At 40.5% G+C, this 27,969-nt stretch overlaps 1 protein-coding gene across 1 annotated transcript in view; it reads right to left on the bottom strand.

Annotated features, from left to right (window-relative positions):
• Positions 1-27,969, bottom strand: part of csmd2 (CUB and Sushi multiple domains 2) — a 284,836-nt gene that overhangs the window by 81,824 nt on the left and 175,043 nt on the right. Inside the window, exons 16-25 of the mRNA XM_057354048.1 lie at positions 25,282-25,420; positions 24,246-24,433; positions 22,624-22,812; positions 22,188-22,304; positions 21,718-21,933; positions 21,388-21,576; positions 20,423-20,592; positions 17,355-17,511; positions 17,079-17,270; positions 13,913-14,039 (exon numbers count right to left, since the gene is read on the bottom strand). Of these exons, the coding sequence (XP_057210031.1) occupies positions 13,913-14,039; positions 17,079-17,270; positions 17,355-17,511; positions 20,423-20,592; positions 21,388-21,576; positions 21,718-21,933; positions 22,188-22,304; positions 22,624-22,812; positions 24,246-24,433; positions 25,282-25,420 (1,684 nt within the window). The remainder of the gene's footprint in view (positions 1-13,912; positions 14,040-17,078; positions 17,271-17,354; positions 17,512-20,422; positions 20,593-21,387; positions 21,577-21,717; positions 21,934-22,187; positions 22,305-22,623; positions 22,813-24,245; positions 24,434-25,281; positions 25,421-27,969) is intronic.

Genomic DNA, 27,969 nt, shown 5'->3' with positions numbered 1-27,969 from the left:
CAGCAAACCAAAGGTTTATCACTCACATATGTCAGAGAATGAAACTTTAGATTACTAACGTGACCCTGGTTCTCTGATAACATGAAGTGAGGTATCTCACTATGGGAACGCCTCTGGCGTGACCGATTGTGAAGCACCAATGACACCACGTCTGCCAGTCATGGCAGACCAATCGCAGCGGCGGTGCGGGAGTCCCACCTCCCTGCCTGCATTTCATCATTCTCCGCATATCTCTTCTACGTGCGACATAGGCAAGGAGGGCAATGTTGCGAGATACCTCACTTCATGTCAGAGAACCAGGGTTACGTTAATAAGCTAAAGTTCTCTTTCTAACACTCTTTCAGTATCTCACTATCGGATATAGACAACTCCCGAGTTGCCGATATGCTGACAAAGCAGGTGTATAAAAAAAGAGTGAATGAGGATTGCTGATCTAGTTAATTAAGTGCCAGACGACCCCTTGGGGTGTCTGCCCTTCCTCAAAAACGTGATCCCATACCTTAGGTACGAACGCCGGGTTTTGTTCTATGAATCAAGATCGTCTAGGACCTAAGTCCCAGATTCTGGGTTTAATCTACGTGCACCTCTCATGAATCGACAGATGAGAGGATGCTGGCCAATAGTACCCGAGTCCAAGCCTATATGACATGCCAAAATAGCGGCCAGATAGACTTTGACCATAGAAAAGGCACTGCATTTATCTAGTAGGTCTTGTAAGAAACATAACACATTCGCCACCGAACATAAGTACGGAGTTATGTTGCTATCCATGCACCAGGATTCAAATATCCTCCATGTATAACAAACGTGTCGAGGCAGCCATCGCATTCTGAATTGTTTGAATAACTTTCGGAGGTAATCCAGCAGCATTCAGATTCAGCCTCTCACGGGCCAGACCCAGAGAGGGGAGAGATGGAAGATCTCCCCCCGCAATTGAGAGAGGAGATCCCTGCTCCCTGATCCGACCATGGTCGGTCGTACAGCATTTGCGCTATCTCCGCCACCCGTAGTCTCCCCGGCCAGTACGGTGAGATTAAAATCATTACGTGACTCCATTCCCGAACCCTCCGCAGTGTCGGCTCGATAAGAGAACGCGTAAAACAACACATTTGGCCACTCGTGGGCTAGAGCATCCACACCCAACGGTGCATCGCCACCCACCAGAGAGAAGAACAGGGGATATTGCGCGATGCGAAGAGATCGACGGCAGCCTGGCCAAACCTCTGCCATAGCATGAGGCTTTCTTGGGGGTGAAGCCTCCACTCCCCATATAGCGGATTCCCCCTGGACAATAAGTCTGCTCCTCTGTTCATTATTCCTGGAACATGTGTCGTGCGTAATGACAGGTGCTTGCTGCTCCACATAATTAGTCTCTTCGCTAACATGTGAAGCTTGTGAGAGCGAATACCCCCCTGCCATTTTATGCAGGCTATCGCTGTTGTATTGTCTGTCCTGATCAATACATGATGATTCCTGAGAAAATGCACAAAATGTCTGAGAGATAGAAACACCGTCAGAAGCTCTAGAAAATGTATGTGCTTCTCAGAGCAGGAAACCAAACTCCTCTCACTGTTCTGCCTTCAAACACCACCCCCCAGCCCGTGAAAGATGCGTCTGTCGTCACTACTTTTCTCGACATGACCGTACCCAGAGGGCATCCTGTCCTGAGAAAAGATGGGGCTCTCCAGTGACGGAGAGCGCTCATGCATTCTAGTGAGACGCACACTCTGCGGCTGGGAGAATGCCCTGTGACGCTGTCCAGTTTTGAAATTCTCTCATTCGCAACAACCCCAGGGGAAGCACTGCCACTGTTGATGCCATTTTGGGAGACATATGGAGAACATTTACCATATTCTCGTGAACACTGAATTCTGAACTGTCCACATGAACACATTCCACACTTATATTCCTTTTCCTTTTCTCCGTGGGAGGGAGAGAGGAATCGAATAGAAGGGATGGGACAGAGAAACTCTGAGTGCTGTCCATAAACCCTTCCTGGTGCCAAACTGATGCCTCAGGTCAACCGCCTCTTTTTGTTCCCTGCGGGGGAGCCGGTTGGTGTTTCACGGCCACGTAAGACTGTTACAAAACCGGGCTTAGGCTGCTGTGGTGGGTGCCCTGGCTGCTGTGGTGGTGAGGTGGGATGAGAAGGCTGATAGTCCACGTCTCCCCGAGGGTTTGAAGTTCAGCCGGCTCGGATGACAAGCCTTGAATATCTCGCCCTCTTTTTTCCACAAATCACATTGCTGCAATGGGGGCATCCAAAAACTCCAACTTATTCTTGTCAGAGAGGCCAGACAAACTTAGCCAGACTTAGCTCTCCCCTACGACTGCCAAGCCCATGCTTTGTCCGCAACTTTTAAGTGCGCAGGTTTAAATCTGCGATCACACATATCTCCTCCCAGAGCAACGGGTTTGGAGATCCGGAGTCCAGCTGATGACCCATCTCCTCGAGTAACTCCGCTTGGTATGCAGTGAGGAGGGACGCTGCGTTCAGAGCACGGACAGCTAAGGCTGAAGATTTGTAAATCTTTTGAAAAAGAGAGGCTATAAAGCGCTCTGTTTTCCTTGGTAGCAAGGTACCCGCTGAACAGAAAGCCGCTTTGCGGCTCGGGTGCAAATGGTTTGCAACCGATGTTTCCACCGGGGGATCCGCCATTCCTAAATCCTCCATACCCTGAACGTCCAGCCTCGAGAGGCCCTTGACAGGAACTCGATGGAAAAAAGGTCTGTCCCAGAACCTCTTCATTTCAGCCACACAGGCTGAGACGGATGGCATAAACTGCCTCACTGGTGAGAGACGTGACGGTCAGTCTTTTCCAAACAAGTCTTTCCCAGTCGTATAAATCCATTTCATTCCCTTTTACCGCCGGCTGGTTTGGCCACTCGATGGACAATCTCGCTGCGGCCCTCCGACATACTTCGATAATTGAACAGGGGAGGGTGAGCTCTCATCCTGTGCGCTCGGTGGACGGGTGTGAATCGGGGAAAGAATGGGGTCTTTGTCGTCGTCCTCATCTTCGAGGATGGTGGACAGTACTTCATCGTCGTAGTCTTCCTCTCCCGCCAACGGATCGAACAGCGGGGGAAGGATACGTGAAACAAACTCCATCATGTCCTCCCATGAGCTAGTAGTCTGGGGACATTCCATCTGCTTCTCTCTGGGTTGAGCAGAGAGAAATGAGTCCAATTTCTCTGCGACCGCCACTCACGGTCTCCTTTCTCGGGTTTTAGTCAAGAATCAAGCGCAGTGGGGGCAGCCCTCAGGGTTGGATATAGCTGCCTGAGCGTGGTCCGCACCCAAACAGGAGATGCAAAGGTTTTGATAATCCTTAGCAGAAATTCAAATACCACAGGCGCAGGGATGTGGAGGATGTTTATTCCCGGAGCTCTCCGGTTCTTTCGCCGTCGCCATGATGAAGCCTGCACTCTCTTCGTATGGTAAACCCACACAACATGATAACTCGTACAGTGCTGTGCCAAGTAGCAATTTTTCTTGTATTTCGGTGCGTAATGAGCGCCCCCAAAACTTGAGAAAATGTCAGAAACTTAGAGCAGAACACTCGCCTTAACGCGTTAATTATCTCCTAAGTAGAGAAGTCACTCAACAAACGAAGAATTATATTGCATTCTTAACATTACCTTACGGCTCCGTCTGTGAACGGTTGATCAATAAAATCATAAAATCTGCTGAGGACAGCTTCCGAAAATTTTCCACGGGAAAGAGAGCGAGAATGATGACACGGCAGGCAGCAGCGGCTTATATGAAGGGAGGCGCTGCTGCGATTGGTCTGCAATGACTGGCAGACGTGGTGTCATTGGTGCTTCCGCAATTGGTCACGCCAGAGGTGTTCCCATAGTGAGATACCGAACGAGTGTTAGAAAGAGAACTTAAATTAAAGGGGTGCTGCAAAGGTGTGTCATGCATTCTGACTTCTTTACAATGTTAAACGTGCTGTCTTCTCATGCTTAACATGGTCATGTTGTCAAAAAACGAGTTGGGCGTATTACGTAGTATTTCTGTGCTCGATACACTCCCCCAGCAATCGTACGGGTTTCAGAAAGTTTATTTCGAACATATAAAACTGTTTCGTAACAATTTTTCTAACTCCCTTATTGGACAATTCTCCCGGAAAAGCACGCGGCAGGCCCACGCGGCAGCAAGGAGAGCAGGAGAAGGAGCATGCACAGGCAGGAGAGAGAGAGATACGTTCGCGAAGTTCAGGTGTTTGTTTGTTCACTGCATTTGGGTGATGAATGTTATATAAACAGTGGATATAACGCTGGATTTGGAGATCGTTTGAAACTGATATGGAGCCGTCCCAGCGCTAAAATATGCCGGACATAAACCGCATGCGGTGAGTGAAATTGATGTCTGTGTTTTGTTGGCAATGGGTGCGCACGTGCTTTAGTTCAGCCTACCCCTCTCCCCCCCGCACGCGCCGTATGCTTTCGGAAAAAATCGTACAGCTGTATCTATCTTTTATAAATGTGATCAAACTAAATACTCTTCGAAGATACGAAGTATGCAATACTACTCTATAGGTACTCAAGATTAATATGAGATTGGCAGAAACCGCGTGTGTTAGGGCCGCTTTAACAATACGGGCTTTAAACCTAAGGGGTCGTTTACACTTGTACACACGTGTAAAAGCGTAAGACTTTGAGATGTGATGCAAAGGAAATAATAAATGCTATGCCATCTTGCTACTGTAAACACAAGCGCACGTTTGCCAGGCCTCTGGAGTCTTCAGGTTCTCCCTGCTAAAAAAAACAATAGAACCCTAACCAACTCACATTAGGAAATTTAATAGATTTAATGATTATAATAGTTATATAATTGTATTGGTTTTAATAAACTATAATGGTGTCTACCGGTATGTTACGGATTCTATTGGTGGGGAGTAATTTGTCTGATTAATCCTATTGGAATAATGACCAAACACACTACAAAAAGGAATTTTGTAATGGTTTTAATGGAAAAAAGCTATTGGTTCATAATGGTATTTTAATGAAAACCACTGGATTTTTTGTGATGGTTTCTATTGTTTTTTTAAGGCGTCTTTAAAACACAGAGCTCGAGTGTAAGGAGCTGCAAATGACGCAATGCACAAGCATAACACTGCAATAAAAATGCTTGGTTATTTTTACCCCATCCCACCGATTAACATCCCACCAATAGAATCCATCGCATACCTGTAGACACCATTACGGTTTCCATTAAAACCAATACATATCCATTTAAAACCATTAAAACTGTTACAATGTCTTTATTGGTTAAACACATCCATCTAGCACATGCTTAAACAGAAAAACAACGTGTGAACGGCCCCTTACAGCATGCAATTTTGTTTAAGAATGCATATATATTTTTACTAAGATAGAAAGATTCTTCAAGCCATCAAACTTGAAACATCCACTGCATCACAGTTGTAGCACCAACAGGACGGAGCCGTGTCATGCTATGATAACTGCTAATCTATGCAAGACGTGGCTGTCTCTCAAGGGGAAGCAGGTACGCAATGACGCAACCGTTCCAAATGTGTCAGTTCCACGCTGCTTGCTCACTGCCTGCAAGATGCTGTGTGGAGAGACGATGTGTAAATGAGGCAAACCGAAGATTAGCATGCCTCATGATGCAGTGCTACAGTAAGCAATGTGCATGGGACGGAGGTCATTTATGCTTTGTGACATCAGCAGTGTGACCTCATCCTAGTCCACAGGACAACACCACACAAGTGTAGTAACTGCTTTGAGTCTATGAGAGAGATACACTGACCAAGTAAAGAATAAATGTAAAAAGGAGTTCTGAAAGTGCAAATTGTTTCTGGCAAACAGTCTGGAGTCTCTTTCAGGAAACCATATAGGTTAAGACATCCCTTATTTTCATTCATCTTATTTGTACAATGCTTTTCACAACACGTTTTTCCAAAGCAGCTTTACAAAGATTAGTGCCGTACAAACCCCCAGTGAGCAAGCCAAAGCCAATAACGGCGAACTGCACAACAGGTTTAAGCAGCGATAATTCTAATATTACCCTTGCACCAAATTTGCCTAATTTACAGAATTTCTTGCAAGTGGGTGCTGGTTTTTATACGCCTGGCAGATAAAATGTCCAGGGCTTCAAAGAGGAAGTCAGGCAGTGATATCAAGTGGAGAATTTAGGATGTCCGCTGCCAGTCTTGCCTGAACAAACGTCACACCGGCACGGCTAATCCATACGCCGCTACTGTTAATTAATCCTCATGTTCATTTTTTATTTATTGAAATGCTGCTTTCCTTCGCTTTCTTCTCTTTCGTCTGTCCTTTCCTGTTTCTCTCTCTAGCGCTCTGCAACTCTTTCATGTAATCCTGGCTGATGGCTTGTTAGGGTTGGTGTGTAGGTGGATCGGGGGGTTGTTGGCAGGAGAGTGGGTGGTTACAGTCAGATCTGCATGTTCAATACAAAGGGGGTGGTGGGGGGTAGATGAAAGACTAAACCCTGAGATGTGTGATTGGTTCCCTAAAGCAGTGTGAAACATTGAGGTCAACTGCATCTAACGTAAAAGAAATGTGGAGTTTGTCTTGATGCAGGCCAACCGCATTCTGACTTACTCTATTCATTTTTTGATGATAGCTCTGCTCGAGGGGAACAGGGGAACAAGAAAATAATCCTGCCAAAATAAGCAATCACCGTTTTGAATTACTGTATAAAGGTAAAAAGTGTTGCCTGTGTCTTTAAGGAAACAAAGAAGCTCCATCAGATGTCAAAGAGAGAGCGAGAAAGAGAGGCGAGCTGTGTCATATGAATACTAAACAGCAAACGGCAACGTTACCCTGGGAGTCTCGCCCGCCTTCCTGCTGCAATGACTTGGCAGGCGGGGAGCGATATGTGGTTTCTGAATGCATGTCTGTGTACTAATTTAGTGCTTACTGTATATATTTAACGGATTGAAACAAAGTTTGCATTTCCTGAAGAAAATGGTGAAGCCGTAAAAGTAGAGTTTTAGGTAAACCTACACTTCAGGTTTCAGTTCTGTGCAAATGAACTGCTCCATCAGAGCCGCTTTGTTGTTGGCATAACACTCACAGCATGCCTTGTTTTCTGTCAGCTGTAAAAAAGACTTTACACGTAACATGAACGTGTAAATAAGGCTGCAAATGCTGTTGTAAAATGACCATAAACACACATCTAGCACAGCTCATTTTGAATTGATAACCATGTTGCTAATTTAACTTTTGTTATTATTATTATTTGGCTAATAATAAATAATTCGACTAGTAATTAAGTATAGTTCGCTATTAATAAAATATATGGTTATTAATAATAGTATTTATTATTATCATTATTATTGGTCTAATAATAAAGCAATTCAACTAGTAATGAAGTAAATATAGTTAGTAATTGAATACATTTATTATTCATAGTATTTATTATTATTATTATTAGTGTAATAATAAAGTAAATTAACTAGTAATTACAGTTAGCTGTTAATTGAATATACAGTTAATATTAATAGTCTTTATTGTTATTATTAGTCTAATAAAATATTTTATCTTGTGATGTTGTATATATAGTTAACTATTAATTTAATACACCGTTAATAATAATAATAATATATTGTGTGTGTAATAATTAGTATTATTAAAATATGAATAATTTTGCAACTGCTTTATATTGCTCTTTCTTCTCTTTTATGCCCAAGAGCATCTCTTACTGCACAGGGGTCAAACTCAGTTCCTAGAAGGCCAGTGTCCAGCAGAGTTTAGCTCCAACCACACCAGTTTGGAAGTTTCTAGTGGTCCTGAAGATGTCGATTGGCTGAATCAGGTGTGTTTAATTAGGGTTGGAGCTAAACTGTGCAGAGCTGTGGCCCTCCCTGTACCTGTGGTAAAATCACTGTAATACACAGCCTCTCATACCTTATGAAAATTCAGTGAGCTAATAAATGCAAAAAAGCTATTTGAGTTCAGGAAGCAAACTGCAGTAATGGTGGGCTGTTTAATGGCATGTGTCATGGCAGTGTGGTATAGAACAAACTCAAGAGCACCTCTCTACAGCTGTGTCCCAATTCGGGGGCTGCAACCTTCTAAGGTCGCAAACTTAAAAAACGAGGACTTGGTCTTCAAAGGACGCAGCCTCAAAAGTCCAAGAAGAGAACTGAAATGAGACGGCGGTAACAGCAGCAGGACACAGCAGAGACGTTTCTGACTTTTTTAAACAAATACGGAGCCAGAAAATATATATATATTTTATTTGAGACAATTTGACACGTTTATGTAGATTAAAACAGTATATTAAATTGACCAACCTTAGAAATTTAAAACACAATAATGCACCAATACTGTTAATTAACATCATCATAAATAATATTAAAACACTTAAATGGACCGTTTTTGTGAATTACATACTTTTACTTAACTAAAGTTTTGAATGATTATTTAAAAACGTCAAGCCGTTACAGGTGCGCAATGTATCTCGGGATAGCCAAAGCTGTGAAGGATACATTTGTTCTATCCTTAAAAAGCCGCGGAAATAAGGTTGCATTCTGAGGCTGCATTTGAAGCAACCTTTGAATCGGGACAAGCCTTACCAGCCTTCAGTCGCGCTGCAATCGGTCTTAAAATGCAGCCTTCAAAGGATGCAGCCCCCAAATTGGGACACAGCTTATATCAGTACACAGCATCTCCATTTTCAAGGATGATGGGCATTTATACATACACAAAACCCTCTTCCTTTAGCTCAGAAATAGAAAAGAGTGGGAGGAACCAGCTGTTGCATTAATGATGTGTTATCTTCATTTGTCTGCTGTTTAGACAGATTATATACAGTAAGAAGAGCTACTGTAAGTCAGATTCAGCAGATGTTAGCTCCTGACCAACCTAAACACAACTGCAAAGCACCTTCTACCCAAAATCCAGAGTCTCCTCCCTTCACCTTCGTCTACGCTGCAGAGCGCACCCAAGAGATGAACCATCCAGGTGTTAATTCTCTGATTATTCTGTGTGCGCGTGTGCTGATCTCCCCCACTTAGCAACATTGGATTTTTGGGGTACATTAACCTTTTAGAAAATCTGCGAGCTTCAAACTTTGACAGTTTGTATATTGAGAGGAATGACCAAGGAGACAATTTCACAGCCCATTAAAAATTAGCCTCATTATTTGATTGATCAACCCAGACTGTTCTGGGATTTTTCCTCCCCCCCTCTCTCGCTCTCTCTCTCCCTGCCCATCCAGTCGGATGATAAAACACACTCTTGCTGATCAGATCTGGACTGTGCCCATCCTTCATTCTAAAACAAAAACACCAGCTAAGGTTCTATTTGTTAAGAATGCTAATCAACTAACAATGATCAATACTTCTAGCATTTATTAATCTTAGTTCAGGGTAATTTCAGCATTTACTAATACAGGTTTAAAATCAAACATTCTAGCTGTTAACGGTAGTTAACATGCACCATGAACATGAATTAACAATAACAAGAATGAATAAATACTGAAAAACCTTTTAGTTCATGTTAGGTAATCCATTTACAATTTGTTAATAAATACAAAAATCGGATTAGGAAATTCTCAAAACATCTGATTTCATATTTCTTAACTGTTCCAGATGGTATCCTGGTAAACATTTTCTCCTCGGTCATGTCTTATTTCAATAATAACCAAAGCAAAATGTTTTTTTGTAAAAACTTTAAAGTGCTTGTCTTAATGATAATAACAGAAGTATTAAGCATAGAAAACTATAAAATAAGACCTTCTGAACCAAATTGATGCGTTTAAGAGAAATATCCTTATTCACAACTTTATCAACAATAATGTCTAACTTCCGTTATCCGTTGGCCGCACGTGCACGAGAGGATGGCGTTCCAGCAAATGATGCAAGTTTGGTTAACGGAAGTTAGACATTATCTTTGATAAAGTTGTAAATAAGGATATTTCTCTCAAACAAACGCATCGATTAGCTTAAGGCGGCCTTGAAGACATATGGAGCAGTTTTTTGATCGATGGAAGAGCCAAGATAAATCGTATTATAACTCCGACTCATATACACCTAGGATGCCTTTAGAGTAAAACATGGTGTAATTTTGTTTTGCCTCTGAATTTTCCCTTTCATTTTTTCCGCAGCTGTCTATTTAATATAAAAAAATCTAGATGGGACCCCAAAACCCCAAATTTCAACACTCTTAAATTGTAAGGAAGTAATTATAGAGACGCAATATACAAAGCTAAGCTATTTTAATCTCTCCTTTGAAGGATACTAGAATGATTACTTAATTTTAAAAAATCTAATCATCCAAAGAGGACAGCAAAGATCTCATGAAGAATCCCCCATCGGAGATGGCTGTCTTTAGAGCAGGGCTGAGTGAATCTGGTACATTTTGTACTATGCATATGTAAGTACAGGCAGCTCTCAGGAAAGCAATTGGAAGTGAGGAGAGTGACAAAAAGTAGAAATAGAACCAGAGGGAAAAGACGAGAATAGAGCAAATTTGAGCCAACTCGCGACATCTGGGAACTAGGAGGGTTAACATTTGTGGTGAATGCTTTGAAGAAAAGGGGGTTGATAAAGTAGCAGAATGGGGAAGGAGGTAAGCGTGGACCACAGGATCCGTTAATTCCTGAGATTTCGTTTCGAGCTTGAGCGTGACAGTACGATCCTTTGAGCGGCGACTCCAGTTTGCAAAACCGGCTCTGGAACAGCAGGCTTATCCCATGTGCTTGAGAACGTTCAGGCCTAGTCAGTATACCGGTGTGTGTGAAATGTCTGCTGAAAGTAATTATCACCTTTGCCAAACAAAAGCATATCAGATGTGGAAAAGTACGTGTGATGAAAGAACGATGAAATATCGCCCGCACCTTCTAAAACCCCAAAGTGCGTCCCACCCCCTCGGCATCTCGACACATCACAGACTCATCCAAGACCACCCTTGCGCGTCCTTTAATGTTTCCACGTTCAGATCTTCTCATCATCCCCTCTGGATAAAGGTGCCCACCAGGACAGGACAACTGTCGTCTATGATTTAACCCACCCAAGCTTACTTTAATCTTTCAGAATCCTATATTTTTTGTAGCCTCTCTTGCTATCAAATTCTCAGCGCTGCCATTACGGAGTCCTTGTATTAGTGTGAGACATGGTCCCCGTCCTAATGCATTGCAAATGATCTTGAATAATTGATTACTCAAGATGAGATCAAAGGTACGTATGTGCATACCTTACAGTGGGGAACCAGGTCTGAGACTGGACGGTGCCCAAGCCTTTTAAGTACCCTGTGCCTGCGGAAGGGGATCTCACGAACCCGTTTAAAGCAGTATCCCGTAACATTTATGCTTAAAAATAAGCAAAAATCTGTTACTGAGCAAGTACATAAATACTCAATGTCTAAAACGGTTTCTTTACCTTACCATGATTCATTTTAGGGGAAATGTTGGTTTGACGTCTTTTGACTTCAATGCACACGGATACATATAGACCTGAAACTACTTGATGCAATGACTCATTTTTTAAGAACCAGAATAGCTGTTTTTGGGTCAACTTGACCTCACATGGGAAATCACATCTCATGAGTTATGTGAGAGAGCCATGATGACAGTAAAAGGACATTTAGTTTTCTGCAATTACATTAAATTGCAGAAACTTTTTATTAATCTAAATCGTGGTTGTCAAAGCTGTGGAGCATATGACCAGGACACAGTGGCTCACAGGGACCCAGGTCGAGACCTACTTTTCTGTCTTCAGTCTAATTTTCTACAGAATAAGAAATTGTACTTGATAAAAATTGGTCAAAATCACCTGCCACAGCATGGTAAATAAACAAACGAACATACAGTGCCCTCCACTATTATTGGCACCCTTGGTAAATATGAGCAACGGCGGCTATACAAATACATCTGCATTGTTTCTCCTTTTGATCTTTAATTAAAAAAATCTACAATATTCCAACATTTCTTTAAAGTAAAACATTTTGAAGTGGGGGAAATATAACATTATGAAAAAATGTTTTTCTCTAATACACCCTGGTCACAATTATTGGCACCCTTGTATTCAAAATTTCTGCAACCTCCATTTGCATGAAAAACAGCTCTGAGTCTTTTCTTTTATGTCTGATGAAGTTTGAGAATAAATGGCAAGTCATCGGAGTCCATTCCTTCATACAGAATCTCTTAAGATCCTTCCAGTATTCCAGAGAATTCCAGTAGATTTTTTGAATAAAAAATCAAAAGGAGAAACAATGCAGAGTTATTTTACAGCCTTCTTTGCTCATATTTGGGTGCCAATAATAGTGGAGGGCACTGTATATAATGTATATATATTCTACAACTTTTGTAGTACATCACAATTTTTTTTACGTCTTTTCCAAAACAATCACGCATATTTTGTTGCATACATTCAGTTTCCTTTCAAAAGGTGTAGTTTCTAAATAGAAGCTTTTAGACTGAATTAAATGACATGTTAAGACTACTACTATTTTCTTCCTCTCTTCCTTTAGCCCATGAATACCACCTCATTAGTCTGTTCATCATCATCTCATTGAATTGATTTACCTTCCTCATTTCCAACTATTTACAGACAAAAAGAACATCGGATAAACAGGAAATTTGATGGAGCTTTCCCAATCTTTGGAACCAGCTTACAAAGCCTTTAGCGAAACAACACCGCATCAAATGTCAATTCTGAATCACTTTAATACAGCGGGAAAGCAACATTTGGGAGCTCTTAAAATGTCTGGATGAATGATGGAGGAAGTATCTGATAAACACCACAATTAAAGCCCCGGACCAATTAGGCCGAGCTCGGCAGCAAGATTTCATGCGAAATTACGCTGGCGAAACGAAGGGCAATTAACAAGGGGGCATGTTCATTCATTAGTGTGAAAGGGAGTGATTTGCTGGGGAAGGGAAGAGGTCATGTTGTAGGACTGCTAAAGTGCTAATGTCTTCCTAGCTTCTTTGAGTCCTGCTGACTTAAACAGCACGATGAACAACACTGGTTGGCCTGGGAGCCAATCGCGCGCATGTGACTGGGGGAAATACAGTATATTAATGACATAGTTTCTGTTTTAAATGTCTTTCTCAGCCTCCATCCACATCATCTTCAACCTTTCAATTCAAACTGGCAATGAATTGAATTTAGTTATAAAGTACTGTAGTAAAAATAGTTTTTAATGTGGGTAGATGACAAATATACTATACATGTGTCCTGGTGCGACAGTTTGAAAAAAAACTGTAAATAATATATAATTTTATATCATTCATATTATATTTATAATATAAAATATCATAAGAGAGATTTATCTTAATTGTTAGTTTTTTCTTTTCTAATTGTTGCTGTCATGCCATATGATTCATTTAGGGTATTTTTGTCAACTACCTATATAATGTATTTAAAATATACAGTACATACAGACTTGCAAAATAATTACATTTATTAAAGTTTCTTAAAATAATACATATTTTACGTATTTTTTAAACTTCATAAATAATAAAAATAGTAAAAGTAAATTAAAATGTGGGGTATAAATAAATGATAAATTAATTAATAACATTATTAATACACTTTATAATATTAAATGCCATTTTTTAAAATATCTATTTTTTAAAACACACCCCTGTGTAGTAAATTTACATTTATGCATTTGGCAGATGCTTTTATCCAAAATAAATAAACATATTTAATCTCATTCTAATATTCAAGCTCCTTCTTGTTTTTAATGTACTTCATCAAATGTTGTGGACACAAATTGTTCTTTAAAAGAATAGCTCCATTATGGATATTTCCAGATCTTTATTATTTCAGAAAATGGCTTGAAATTGAAGGTCAAAGAGGATATGTATGTAGGTTACCATCATACACAGATGAAGACATCCAGAGCAAAATGGAGAGATGAGAGGACAGATGGTGAAGAGGGAGGTAATGGAAAAGTAGATACAGACCCGATGGTGCTTCCAAGCGCCGCCTCGACGGCCCAGACACAGTGCAGGTTGTGCTCATATGGCGCCGGGTAACCAGGAGACAGAATCCGGCCCGTGGGCTCGTCTTTAATCGATCCACCACATTCAGCTGAGAAAAGAGAAGTCGGGAGGAGAAGAGTGTGAGATGAACACTAGCAAAAAAAAATGCTCTGATTGTGAACATTCTCATTGTATGCTTCCCTAAACAAAACAAGCATTTAGGATATTTTGCTTCAGTTTGTGTCAATGCGAAATACCAATATTCATTTCCAGACATTCTTAGCTATTAGCTGTAAAAATGTGAGATTTGTATGAACACCATGAGTCTTACATCAGACTGTATGGCCCACACAGTCAGTGTTGAATTACATGGAGTAAAGAAAGAAAGTAGATGAACAACCAAAGAAAATCTGACATGCATTACTGTGAAAACGTAAGAAACGTAAGAAATTCTACATCTGTATCCCTCCAGCAGGGATGGTACACGGTGTTCTGTGGAGTGATGCATCATCAGGTGGCAGGGGCAGGTATAACTTTCCACTTTAAAAGAATACATTTAGCACCGAGCAGAGCTTCATGAGTGATGAGCAGAATAATGTCTCCGTATATCACCTCTGGGATTGAGCCTTCCCGGGGAGGGCATATTTCCTTTGGCTAATACCACTGATAATGTTGGGAATATCTCCTGCCTCAGACATAGCCATCCATCTTGCACTGGGGCAGTGGTGGTGATGCTGGTGGAGAACAAATCACTTGTTTGTCAGCAGGTCGGGTTCGGTGTGCGTGACAGTTCCAGTTTCACGGATCAGGAAACCGTGAGGGTCTTATATCCAGCCCCTGCCATCCACATCATCGTCTCCGAGGTCAAATGTGTGCTCTCTTGTGCACTATACACTCATATGTACACACTTCCGATAGGGACTGAAGCACAAGTCAGTTCGATCGTGGAATACAGATATCAGAGTCTCGTCCTCGAGATATGTGATGAAGCTGATGTCTTGCCACCTTCATATATAAGAGCTGATCTAGTAAGTGAGCTCATATTTTTATTTAGATATTTCAAACTTATTCATGAAATAAATGAGGTTGACTTTAGGATACGCAACATGTTAAACTGAAGGCATTACCTGCAGAGGCTGTTGCTTACAAATGTTACATTTAAATTATTCAGCAGCTGTTTTTAAATGGCATTTATAATAAAATTACATCCTGCAGGGTATAATCGCATATTACAGACATACCCTCCATCACGTCAGCACAAAAAACTCAAAAGTGTAAAACTAGCAAAGCTAATATCAGTTAATATCTAAACAAGACAACAAAAAACGTATTGTATAAAACTTGTTTTGACATATTTAACTTTTTAAGTTAAGTTCATTTTTCTCACCCTGTAGGCAAACAGTTTCTTTCTTGTGTAGCAAGGTTTGTACTTAAAATAGATAAATAAATAAAATTCGCCAACGGGGTGAGAAAAAATGAACAAATCAAGATATATATCTGAAATAAATCTTATCATCGTACACGATTTTGCTTGCAAGTAAGTTTATCTTGCTTTAAGTATGTTTAGACAGAAATTTTACTGGGCAAAAATAAACTTTTTATAACATTGGCTTCCCAGTTGCTTAAAAATCATTAAAAAAAACTGTAAACTGTACAGACGGGAAATAAAATAAAAAATGAAAGCACATCAAACTCTGCACAGCTGAGACCACTTTAAAGTTTTTTTTATTTATTTACATTACATTTATATATCCCAAGTTGTTTGCTTCTTTTCCATCAACTGTCTATCTCATTGTTTTTCTTGTAGTTTTTTCATATGAATTTCGCTCTGAAGAATGTTCCTATATAGGACAGAGGGGCCATAAATCACCATGAAACAAACCCATCTTCTTCAATCCTGAGCCGACCGGCTCCGTAAGTCATATAACTACATTTCTAGCTCTATCCTTCTCTTTCTCTCTCTCCTTCTCACCAACTTCTCATTTCTCACTGTCCACCCTCTGTTTCCTACAGTACTAGTTGGTTTTCTGTTGTAGCGGATGAAAAATATTTGCTCATTCCTCTACAGTTCTCATCTCTATAGGCATTTGTTTTGCCTAAAGGTCTTCATAGGTAAAGGGGCTGGGATGGTATAATGGCGGTGCAAAATGAAGAAAAAGCACACACATGCAGAAAAAAGCAAGAGGTTGAATTTAATCGAACCCCCAAAGCCTTGGTGGTTCATATTCATGAAGCAATTTCTCAAAGTGTATCACAGACAGATTTAAAGTTGGCTATGAAATACTTACACAGTTAGAGGAAGTAATGAGAAGTCGTTATCTTATTTTTTTAACATGCATAACTATCATTCTCCATGTGCTTATTTGTGTTTATATACAACCGCGGAAAAAAATAAGAGACTATGATTTATATATACTATACGATTTATATATAAAAATATAGTTTTTATTTGAATTTATTTGCAGAAAATAAAACTGGAGAAACAGGTCAAAACAACAGAAAAGATGCTCTGTATTTTTTCAGACCTCAAATACTGCAAAGAAAACATGTTCGTATTCACTTTTAAGAAATACAACAGTAATATTTCTACATGTATTTAGGAAAAGTAAAAAAAAATGTTTTATGTGATAACCACAGTAATCACAGTTTTCACGTGTCTTGTCTTTCTGTCAGTCTTTCACATTGCTGTTGGATGACTTTGTCACTTATGAGGTTTGATTTTGTTGAAATTCAACAGACACTGGATTGGAATGGCCACAATACATCTAGAAATGAACATTTTAAATGGTCTCTTTATTTTTTTCTACGGCTGTATAAACACATTTACAAAAACACAAATGTGTGTATATATTATGTAGCAACCACATTTTCCCAAATAACATATCACTTTGAGCATTTTCTGAGCATTCTCCCTCAATTTTATGAGATGCATCATGGGATTTTCTCATCAGTTTTAAAGAACCGTATTCTGGCCACCTGTTGGCTGAATTTCTTTCACTTGTCACATTTGGCAATAAAATAAATAATCAAGTACTAAATAATTATCAATTATAATAATACAGTATTTCTTGCCAGAAAACAACTGCATGCTGTCAATTTTTTTCTGAGCCAAGCAGTGTGAATAGATAAGCACTGACAGCTGTCTTACCCACACACAGCGGGAGGGGATTGTCCCATGCTCTCCTCTCCCCTCTCAGACATGTCAGGGCCTCCGGGCCCTTTAAAGTGTATCCAGGGTCACAGCTATATGACACTGTGCTGCCGGCGAAATGCCCTTTGTCCTCCAGTTTAAAACCGAACTGTGGCACACCTGGGTCCTCACACTTTACCAATTCAAAACCTGCAAAAACAAGGCACAGTGTGTCTGTATTAAGATGGCATAAACAGTTCAAGGCACAATAGCAAAAAAAAACTGTTTACTCACTGTTAAAGTGCAGCTCAAAACCCTTGCTAGTGTTGTCACTGTTACTGATGAACTCCAACCACATGGTGCTGGACGTGCTGTTCAGAGTGACATCCATCAGCTCTGTACCAGTGAATGTGCCCAGCAAGCGGGCACTGTTACTGCTACCATCATGCACCTGAAACGCACGCATAGAAACATACAGTCACTACAATCATACACACATAGCTGAGCCATTTTAGGGTCAGTTACCATTTTTTATCATAGTAATCTCATCAAAACTTTGAAATAACCAGTAAGTTGTGGAATTAAGTTCATGATAAATATATGAAAACTATATTATATTTTATATCTTTAAAATAGCCAACCTTTGATTAGAATGGGATTCTGGACCCTTATTGGTTGCAAGAATATATATATGTGTGTGTGTGTGTGTGCGTGTGTGTGTGTGTGTGCGTGTGTGTGTGTGCGTGAGCAAACGTGCGTGCGCACATGTATGTATGTGTATATATATATATACAGTATATATGAAGAGTTTGGTTAAAAAATGAGACAACTCCGTTTTTAAAAAATGTCAAAATGTTTTTTATTGTGCATTCTAATTAATATCAATCAAACTGCAGAGGTTTTGTTTTGATATAAGTCATAATAACAAAAAAATACAGCTAACTGACACAATAAAAACACGATAACAATAAAAACGGAGTTCTCATTTTGGAACCAAACTCTTCATATACAGTATATACATGTATATATATATACACTCACCTAAAGGATTATTAGGAACACCATACTAATACGGTGTTTGACCCCCTTTCGCCTTCAGAACTGCCTTAATTCTACGTGGCATTGATTCAACAAGGTGCTGAAAGCATTCTTTAGAAATGTTGGCCCATATTGATAGGATAGCATCTTGCAGTTGATGGAGATTTGTGGGATGCACATCCAGGGCACGAAGCTCCCGTTCCACCACATCCCAAAGATGTTCTATCGGGTTGAGATCTGGTGACTGTGGGGGCCATTCTAGTACAGTGAACTCATTGTCATGTTCAAGAAACCAATTTGAAATGATTCGAGCTTTGTGACATGGTGCATTATCCTGCTGGAAGTAGCCATTAGAGGATGGGTACATGGTGGTCATAAAGGGATGGACATGGTCAGAAACAATGCTCAGGTAGGCCGTGGCATTTAAACGATGCCCAATTGGCACTAAGGGGCCTAAAGTGTGCCAAGAAAACATCCCCCACACCATTACACCACGCACCCCACCAGCCTGCACAGTGGTAACAAGGCATGATGGATCCATGTTCTCATTCTGTTTACGCCAAATTCGACTCTACCATTTGAATGTCTCAACAGAAATCGAGACTCATCAACCAGGCAACATTCCATCTTCAACTGTCCAATTTTGGTGAGGTCTGTGCAAATTGTAGCCTCTTTTTCCTATTTGTAGTGGAGATGAGTGGTACCCGGTGGGGTCTTCTGCTGTTGTAGCCCATCTGCCTCAAGGTTGTGCGTGTTGTGGCTTCACAAATGCTTTGCTGCATACCTCGGTTGTAACGAGTGGTTTATTCAGTCAAAGTTGCTCTTCTATCAGCTTGAATCAGTCGGCCCATTCTCCTCTGACCTCTAGCATCAACAAGGCATTTTGTCGCCGCACAGCATATACACTCACCTAAAGGATTATTAGGAACACCTGTTCAATTTCTCATTAATGCAATTATCTAATCAACCAATCACATGGCAGTTGCTTCAATGCATTTAGGGGTGTGGTCCTGGTCAAGACAATCTCCTGAACTCCAAACTGAATGTCAGAATGGGAAAGAAAGGTGATTTAAGCAATTTTGAGCGTGGCATGGTTGTTGGTGCCAGACGGGCCGGTCTGAGTATTTCACAATCTGCTCAGTTACTGGGATTTTCACGCACAACCATTTCTAGGGTTTACAAAGAATGGTGTGAAAAGGGAAAAACATCCAGTATGCGGCAGTCCTGTGGGCGAAAATGCCTTGTTGATGCTAGAGGTCAGAGGAGAATGGGCCGACTGATTCAAGCTGATAGAAGAGCAACTTTGACTGAAATAACCACTCGTTACAACCGAGGTATGCAGCAAAGCATTTGTGAAGCCACAACACGCACAACCTTGAGGCAGATGGGCTACAACAGCAGAAGACCCCACCGGGTACCACTCATCTCCACTACAAATAGGAAAAAGAGGCTACAATTTGCACGAGCTCACCAAAATTGGACAGTTGAAGACTGGAAAAATGTTGCCTGGTCTGATGAGTCTCGATTTCTGTTGAGACATTCAAATGGTAGAGTCAGAATTTGGCGTAAACAGAATGAGAACATGGATCCATCATGCCTTGTTACCACTGTGCAGGCTGGTGGTGGTGGTGTAATGGTGTGGGGGATGTTTTCTTGGCACACTTTAGGCCCCTTAGTGCCAATTGGGCATCGTTTAAATGCCACGGCCTACCTGAGCATTGTTTCTGACCATGTCCATCCCTTTATGACCACCATGTACCCATCCTCTAATGGCTACTTCCAGCAGGATAATGCACCATGTCACAAAGCTCGAATCATTTCAAATTGGTTTCTTGAACATGACAATGAGTTCACTGTACTAGAATGGCCCCCACAGTCACCAGATCTCAACCCGATAGAACATCTTTGGGATGTGGTGGAACGGGAGCTTCGTGCCCTGGATGTGCATCCCACAAATCTCCATCAACTGCAAGATGCTATCCTATCAATATGGGCCAACATTTCTAAAGAATGCTTTCAGCACCTTGTTGAATCAATGCCACGTAGAATTAAGGCAGTTCTGAAGGCGAAAGGGGGTCAAACACCGTATTAGTATGGTGTTCCTAATAATCCTTTAGGTGAGTGTATATATACAGGTATATATATATAATGTTATAAAGGAAATGTATATTTTTTTGTTGGTAGAGTTAAACGTCTATAAAATGTCTATAAAACTAATTCCAATCATTTAATCGTCACCCTAAACTTTTTAACAGTAGCATACACACACATGTGCATATACTTTTTTGATGTTACTTGGGTATATGTGCACAAGTCACAGACACCTTCAGAATGTCATCTTCCTCCAGTCGGAAATCCCGCGCTCGAAGCTGAATCCCTTTACCGGGCTGCGTTTGGATCGAGTAGATGCACTCATGGTTGTTACCGTAGTACCCAGGGTAGTTGGGAGAAAGCAAGACTCCTTGTTTCCCGGTTACAGATGACCCACATTCAGCTGCATGCAAGGAAGGAAAGAAATCAAATGACAAACTACCCACAATCTCAATACAAACAACCACAAACTCACGTGCCCTAAACTAAAGCTTCCAATGGGGCGTTTCTCAATGAATCCAATTTTGCATCCAATTCCGCTTTAATATATAAATTATGCAAATTAGATATAACAATCACTTAGGGGAATGTTTTTTAAGAGCGGGAATACAACCATATGTTATTTCTTTAGTTTAAATAGCAGCACAGTAAGAAATATAAACAGACTTGTGTATGTCTAGAAGCGGGCTGACCTAGTTCTATATGCGTTATAAACAAATGTGAAGCGAGAATAAGCCATATATCGCTGCACAGAATACATCATATCTAACTACTTGCCACAACCGGAACGTCGCGATCGTAATGTAAAATAATTACATTCTAAATTTGGCAATGCAGGCCATTCCAGCACTAAATAAATTGGGTCTGGCCACAAGATTGTGTATTTATTGGCTCATATATGCTATTATTTTAATGCCGATTAAGCAGATTTTCCCTAACAGAATTTCAGACTGGTGCTTGCTCTGTTTTTTTCAGATGGTGAGTCACAACTTCATCTTTCCTCTCTGGCAGCCAGCGTAGTGTGAAACATACAGCCTCACCTCTGAATAGAGCTGCTACATCCATTTACTTTGAGATATGAAGTTTCACTTCACTGAGAAACCTTTGGGGGAGCGTTCGTATGTGGCTGCGTGTCTGGGTCTTAAACCTAGTCTAGAATTTGTGAACAAAGCAAAATGAAAAGCATGTGACCACCTACCAACACACCTTGGCAGAGGGGAACTCCACACCCGCCGACGCCCCCCTAAACACACCACCCTCGCGGGACCCTCCAGACGGTACCCCGGGAAACAGGAGAAGATGAGAGCGTCCCCCACGCCGAACTGCAGCCCCTTGCGAGTACTGAAAGGGGGGATGCCGGGATCCTCGCAGGGCTCCAGGTCATATTCTGAGGGGAGCAGAAGACGGTTAATTGAAACTGATGGCATTGTGTGGCTTCTATAAACGTTATGAACTTTAAAGAATGTTGGTAACCAAACAGCACTTTAAATGTTGTTATACTTTAAAAGAGTTGTCCAGGTTTGTGTACCTGAGAAAGTGATGTTGAAGCCCTCGTAGGACACAGAGAAGTCGGAGAGGAAACGGATTTGAGCTGTGTAGTTGCCAAAGAGACCAGCGCTGAGGGGAGGCGGCAGTGTGGATCCGGTCAACCTCCACAGCGGCTGTGAGAAACTACCATTTTCTGTGACCAAGAGGTGATCGTGAGGGCTCTCCAAGTGAAAGGTGTGGAAGGTAAACTGGACGCCTGCAGAGAGCAAGAGAGAAAGTTGAAGACTTAACAGCCGTTTAAGGTTTCAGCTCATAACTCATGATCTTACAAGGCCAAACGACTGAGGTGCAATGCGACCAATCACAGTGCTGAGATTATCTGACAAAGTTTAAACCCCAAAAATAAACCAACACATTGCGAACAGACTTAGTGTCGGACAAGAAACCTTTAAATTTGCAATACAGCAAAAATAAAAGGGACAAAGGCATAGCTAGGAAGCATAATCTTACCTTTCCCATGTGAAGTCTCAATCATCCAGGTGCAATTGAGGTTGTGGGGGTAGAAGTCAGGAAACCCAGGGGACAGAATTGTGCCACTGTTACCCTGAATAAACCCTCCACAAAGAGCTAGAGGACAGAAGCGAGAGAGATAAGAGCTAAATGTTAAAACACTGAACACTTCGGCTTTCGCAACCTACCAAACTTTCCTGTACAGGAAGCTCCTTCCCAAACGCAAATTATTCCCATCATTACCCAAGAGGAAAAATCAATAATGGCCCCAAATAATAAAATCTTGGAGGACTGAAGGAAGAGAGCGGAAAGGGTAGCTCAATCCGTAAATGCCCCTCCTGTCTGGGAGCGTCGCTTGAATAAATGACCTGTCTCTAATGTGTCCTTTTCTACTGTAAGAGCAGTAACCGTTTTAGATGTTCAGGGTGGACCGTACCATCACAGCTGGGAAGGGGTCGACTCCATTGGAAGTTGGGTTCACACTCGAGGGGCTCCTTGTCGCTGAGGGTGTATCCTGCTTCACAGCTGAATGTCACCAGAGCGCCGACGTAGAAGTCATTGCCTTGGCGTTGACCGTTGACTGGGATTCCCGGATCAACGCAGTGGTCCGACTGCAACTGTAGGGCTTGATGAGATCATACGCATATGTTAACATAGAAAAAACAAGAAGGTTTATTCTGTATCTACTATATACCTGCTATCAGGGACTGTAAAGGGTTATTCACATTGACGCATTGATTCATAAGGCAGGGATTTTTGCATTACCACACATTTAGAGCTTAATCTTCCAAATTACCCCATTCGTTTAATTTATGGTATATTATGCTCATTCCGATCATTCAAAAGTTAAGCTGTTCTCACGCAGCCAAAGTCTTCTAGCACTAAAGTTAATGTCCTCAATAAGCCAAAACTGACATTTATAGCGAAACAAGAAGAAAAGGTTACAAACATGAGTCATGCCGGAATAAAAGTAATTCTTCAGTTCACAACACAGCTGTGAGCTTATTCCGCATACTTACATATATAGTGTGTGAGTGTGCATTTAAATGTTACATGTGTCACGCGTTTGCACACCACTGAAATTATCTCTAAGCATAATCACGGTCCTATTATATCATAATTACAGCAATTGATTAAAGTCCCTGTATGCTAATAGAGCATGTGGCTATTACTTATAATAATAACTTCATAGCTCCTTTCATTCAAAGAGCTTCGTAAGCCCAGGTATCTGTGCTATCTATCAGATCCCTGTAATTGCAGCCATGAAATGCGTTGGAGAGAATATAATCAGATTGTGTCTAACTACCATGCTTTAACTAAATTTCACGCAACAGCATTGTAGGCTACATTACAAGTAAATTACGGTTATTGTTTGATTTAGTATGAAAAATTCTGTTCTGCACTCTCCAAGTAGTGTAATTTAAAACGAAAGAATAGAACATTTTACAAACTGTAAACATGCATGTACAGTAAAACTTTAGGTCAGGATGTATACAGTATGTGGGTGGCTGCTAAAATGTTTTGAATTTATTTTAGCGCATTGCTAAGTGGTCAAAAGAGCCCACGTCTCTATTATAATGTGATCTTATATCCACCCCTCCTTAAAGGGATAGTTCACCCAAAAATGATATACAGTATGTCATTTCAAACCTGTACTTTCTTTTTCTTCTTCAGCACACTAAAGAAGATATTTGCAAGAATGTTGGTAATCAAACAACATTGGACCCCATTGACTTCCATTGTATGGACACAAAATCACCAAGACATTTCTCTTGGTTTTGAAATGACATGGGCTGAATAAATGATGAAAGAATTTTTATTTTTGGGTGAACTATTCCTTTAAGTTTACAATTATGAGTTTTTTCACTCATTCACTCAGAGACATAATAGACATTTACATTACATTTATACATTTGGGCAGACGGTTTTATAAAAAAGCCACAACCCACAACTTTTGCGCTACAAGGAACACTAAGAAGAAACACTAAGACATCATTAATGACTGTAAACCTAAAAAAAGACTTAATACAAGGAATAGTTAAAGCGACGTAAACATACTTTCATATCGAATGCGGAAGCCGATGTCAGAGTGGCTCTTGTCGGTGGTGAAGAGCAGATACAGGAAGTTGGAGGTACTGATGAGGAACTGTGGAACTTGTGTTCCCTGATAACTGCCAATCAGAGGCGACGATGGATAGCGTCCGTCCCGCACCTCGAAAACGTCGTAGTTGACCTCCGTCCGGAATCTGTGGGTCAAAAACAGCGTCATGCATCAGCGTGGCAGCCTCCCAACAAACCGAGTACACAGATTCATCACAGCCTCACGCACTTCTGTTCCTCCAGGATATCACATATTTACAGCGAGCATACGGCCACTACATCATTCAAACTGAAAGCTCAGCTCGCTCAGAAGCAACGCGTTTTGTTTGAGTTTTCACAAAACCCCCGCTGTTTCTGCAGACAGAGAGCATCCGCTTCCTCGCCGGCTTCGCCTTTGAAACTTTTCCTCAGATAAATAGATAACAATGGCTAGAACACACATATAAGCACACACGGATGAAGGGGCCGTTCAGGCGCACGTGCGGCCGACGACTCAGAGAAAGCAAAAGGAGAAGGAGCGCTCCATTGAACGCGCAGTGGTCACACTGTGGGTGGATGTGACTAAAGCAATCTGTCTAGCGTCATTGTGTCCGCGAGTCTGCTGCTACTGCGTTAATCAAACTGTTATGATTAAAATGAGCCATTTTAGAGAAAAGCCAGCTAAATGGAGCAGAACGGCATGTTTTATTGATCTAACATCAAATCGCACAGCAACAAACTTTTTTCATATTTATTTTTTATGGAGAGCTTCGTGTGTATGGGACAAATAGATTAAACCATTTCATGTATGAGAGATGCTAATATGGATTCTGAATGGCTCTCTAGTTTGTTCGAAAACGAAATAAATGACCTGATCTTCTCATTCAAAGTCTGAACAACTGCAGTGCAGTAGTGACCTATTTATGAAATGCAGATAAGAATAATATAAATGAAGTAAAAAGGGAGGTGAAAATGAGAGGGAGTTTCAAGAGGAGTTTAGAAGTTGTGTACGCACTTGTCAAAGATGATCTTAATAGGATATCCTGGTGGGGCCTCGATGATCCACTCGCAATTGAGCGCCTCCTTATAGAGCTCAGGCCAGCCTGGGGACAGAATGATGCCGCTCGAAGCCTTCAGGTTTCCACCACATGGAGCTGGAGAACAAGAGAAGAAGAAAAGCACAGAACATGTTTGATTCAGATTCGATTGAAAATCTTTATTTTACTTCCACGTGAGTGAGGGATTTTTGAGGGATATATCGAGATGGTCCTCACTGCAGAACACAAGATCCAGGGGGCGAGGTTGGATCCAGATCCAACTCTTCCCACTTTATATACTTAACCGCAATTTGGAGATTAAGTTGTACCTCGTGGCTGCCAACGTTTGCTCTTATTTAGTGTGAATGATCAGTTAAATATTTGTTAACCCTAACCCAAACCTAAATCGAATCAGATACGTTATTAAACATATGTTAATAAATAAAGTTTGTCTTCAGCAAGTTTGTTTTCTGTCAAAAGAATAACTTTAGTTACGACTCAATGCGGAAATGTAGAGCAACAACACGAGTATGACGTGCTGCAGAAACCAGTCGACCAATCAAAACGCAGTGGAAATAGACTGGATCCAGTGTCGACCAATCACAAAGCAATGGGATGAGACTGGATCTGGATCAGACCTTGCCCCCTGGATGTTGCGTTCTGCAGTGAGGAGCTACTCGATTTTTCAGTGACTTTAACAGAGTGTCACCGGGTTAGGATACATGGACCATGTCTTTGAAGTGCTTTCATATAAATTTAGATTTAGCATAGAATCTCAAAGATCTTGAAAAACACAGTTGACTGTCCACAACATCAGAGTTATTCAAAAACTTCACTATTTTACTGCTGTTAGAAACGTTTCAATGACATCACTGCTTGTGGGCGGGGCTTCATCTGGTGTCCAGGTTGTAGCTCCACAGATTTGGCACCGCTGGGTATCACAATGTATCTCAATGAATCGATAAATCTCAATAAATAATAAATCGAAAACTAAAACTCAATAAATCGTAACCGGTGGGGTTAGAACCTGCAATCGTTTGGTTACCAGCCCAGGTGAAAGGGATAGTTCACCCAAAAATGAAAATTCTGTCATCATTTACTCACCCTCTTGTCATTTCAAACCTGTATGACTTACTTTCTTCTGCAGAACACAAAAGAAGATATTTTGAAGAATGTTGGTAACCAAACCATTGACTTGCATTGGTTTTGTGTCCATACAATTGAAGTGAATGGGGACCAGTGCTGTTCGGTTATCAACATTCTTCAAAATATCTTCTTTTGTGTTCTGCAGAAGAAAGTAAGTCATACAGGTTTTAAAATGACAAGAGGGTAAATACATTTTCATTTTTGGGTTAACCATCACTTTAATCTGGTTTAGGCAAACCACCCTAAGATAAGCGTAGCATATCAATATTCGGATGGATGTGAATTAAATGAAAAGATGACATTAGAGCAGCCGCACAGAAATAATGCACGTGCACTTGATTCAGTCCTTCATTCCTCTTTTAACTATACTATGTGATAAAGAGAGAAAAACACCAATAAAACAGAACAAAGATAACAGCCACCCAACGCAACTAAAAGCCCCAATGCAGTGCAATTCAGAAGACCACATCTGATCGGGTGATAGCAGGCAAGTTTGGTTAATGAAAGCAATTTTATTTTATTTACAGAAGCACAAGAGCATGAGAACAAGGCCCTGCGTGCTGACCGGCTGTGGTGGAGGATGTCATCTCTTGATTGTGTGCATTGAAGGACATCGATCAAAGGCAATGCTCAATAAATTACATAAAATAACTTTGAGTTCCAAGAGAAAACAGCAGTGCATTTCATTAAATGGGAGGACATGCAATGTCAAGATGTCACATAAGACATTAAGATTTCAAGCAATCCAAGAGAGGAATATGGATTTCTTAAACATTTCATCAGATTGATTTAAAACTGACTGCTCAGGACAACATTAATGCCACAGCAGCAGAAGCTCTGGAGTCTGAAACAGAGGTCTTGCTTTTTCTTTGTCAATTTTGAGAAATGATTTAGACAGTGGAAATGCTTGAACACATTCGTGAGACATTTCAGTATCCTCATTAGTGTTAATGAAAAAGAAATAGAGAAACTTTCTAAGGGTTCAGTGCATACTAAAAGTGCATACTAAAAGGGTTGCGTCCTATTTTTGGATTTTGTTGCAAGAAACTGCGACAACACTTCAAGCACACACTCAATGATGTCAAGTGGCACAATCAGTACGTATATTTATTCTTCATTTATTATTTTGGTAAAAATATTTATTATGAATGTTTAACAATATTTGATTTGCTCCATATAATACAGGTACATGTAATAGGATTATGACGGTTTTGTGCATAATTTTAGGGTTGTCAATAATTAATCGTGATTAATCGCATTCAGAATAAACATTTGTGTTTACATAATATATATCTGTGTACTTTGCATATTAATTTGTATTTATAAACACAAAAACATACACATGTATATATATTTAGGAAATATTTTGATGCATTTAGTTTTATTTACCAATAATTTAAATATATAAAACGTTTATTAATCTTTATATTTAATATTTTTCTATGGTGTGACGGCAAAAATTAAGAAAAAAAAATAACAATGACGATAAATCTCTAAAAATATTAATAATATAAAAATGT

This window comes from Triplophysa rosa, linkage group LG16, assembly GCF_024868665.1.
Source record: "Triplophysa rosa linkage group LG16, Trosa_1v2, whole genome shotgun sequence".
Lineage (NCBI taxonomy): Eukaryota > Metazoa > Chordata > Actinopteri > Cypriniformes > Nemacheilidae > Triplophysa > Triplophysa rosa.
Note: the sequence above shows the minus strand (reverse complement) of the source record. Positions and strands in the feature narration are given on the sequence as shown.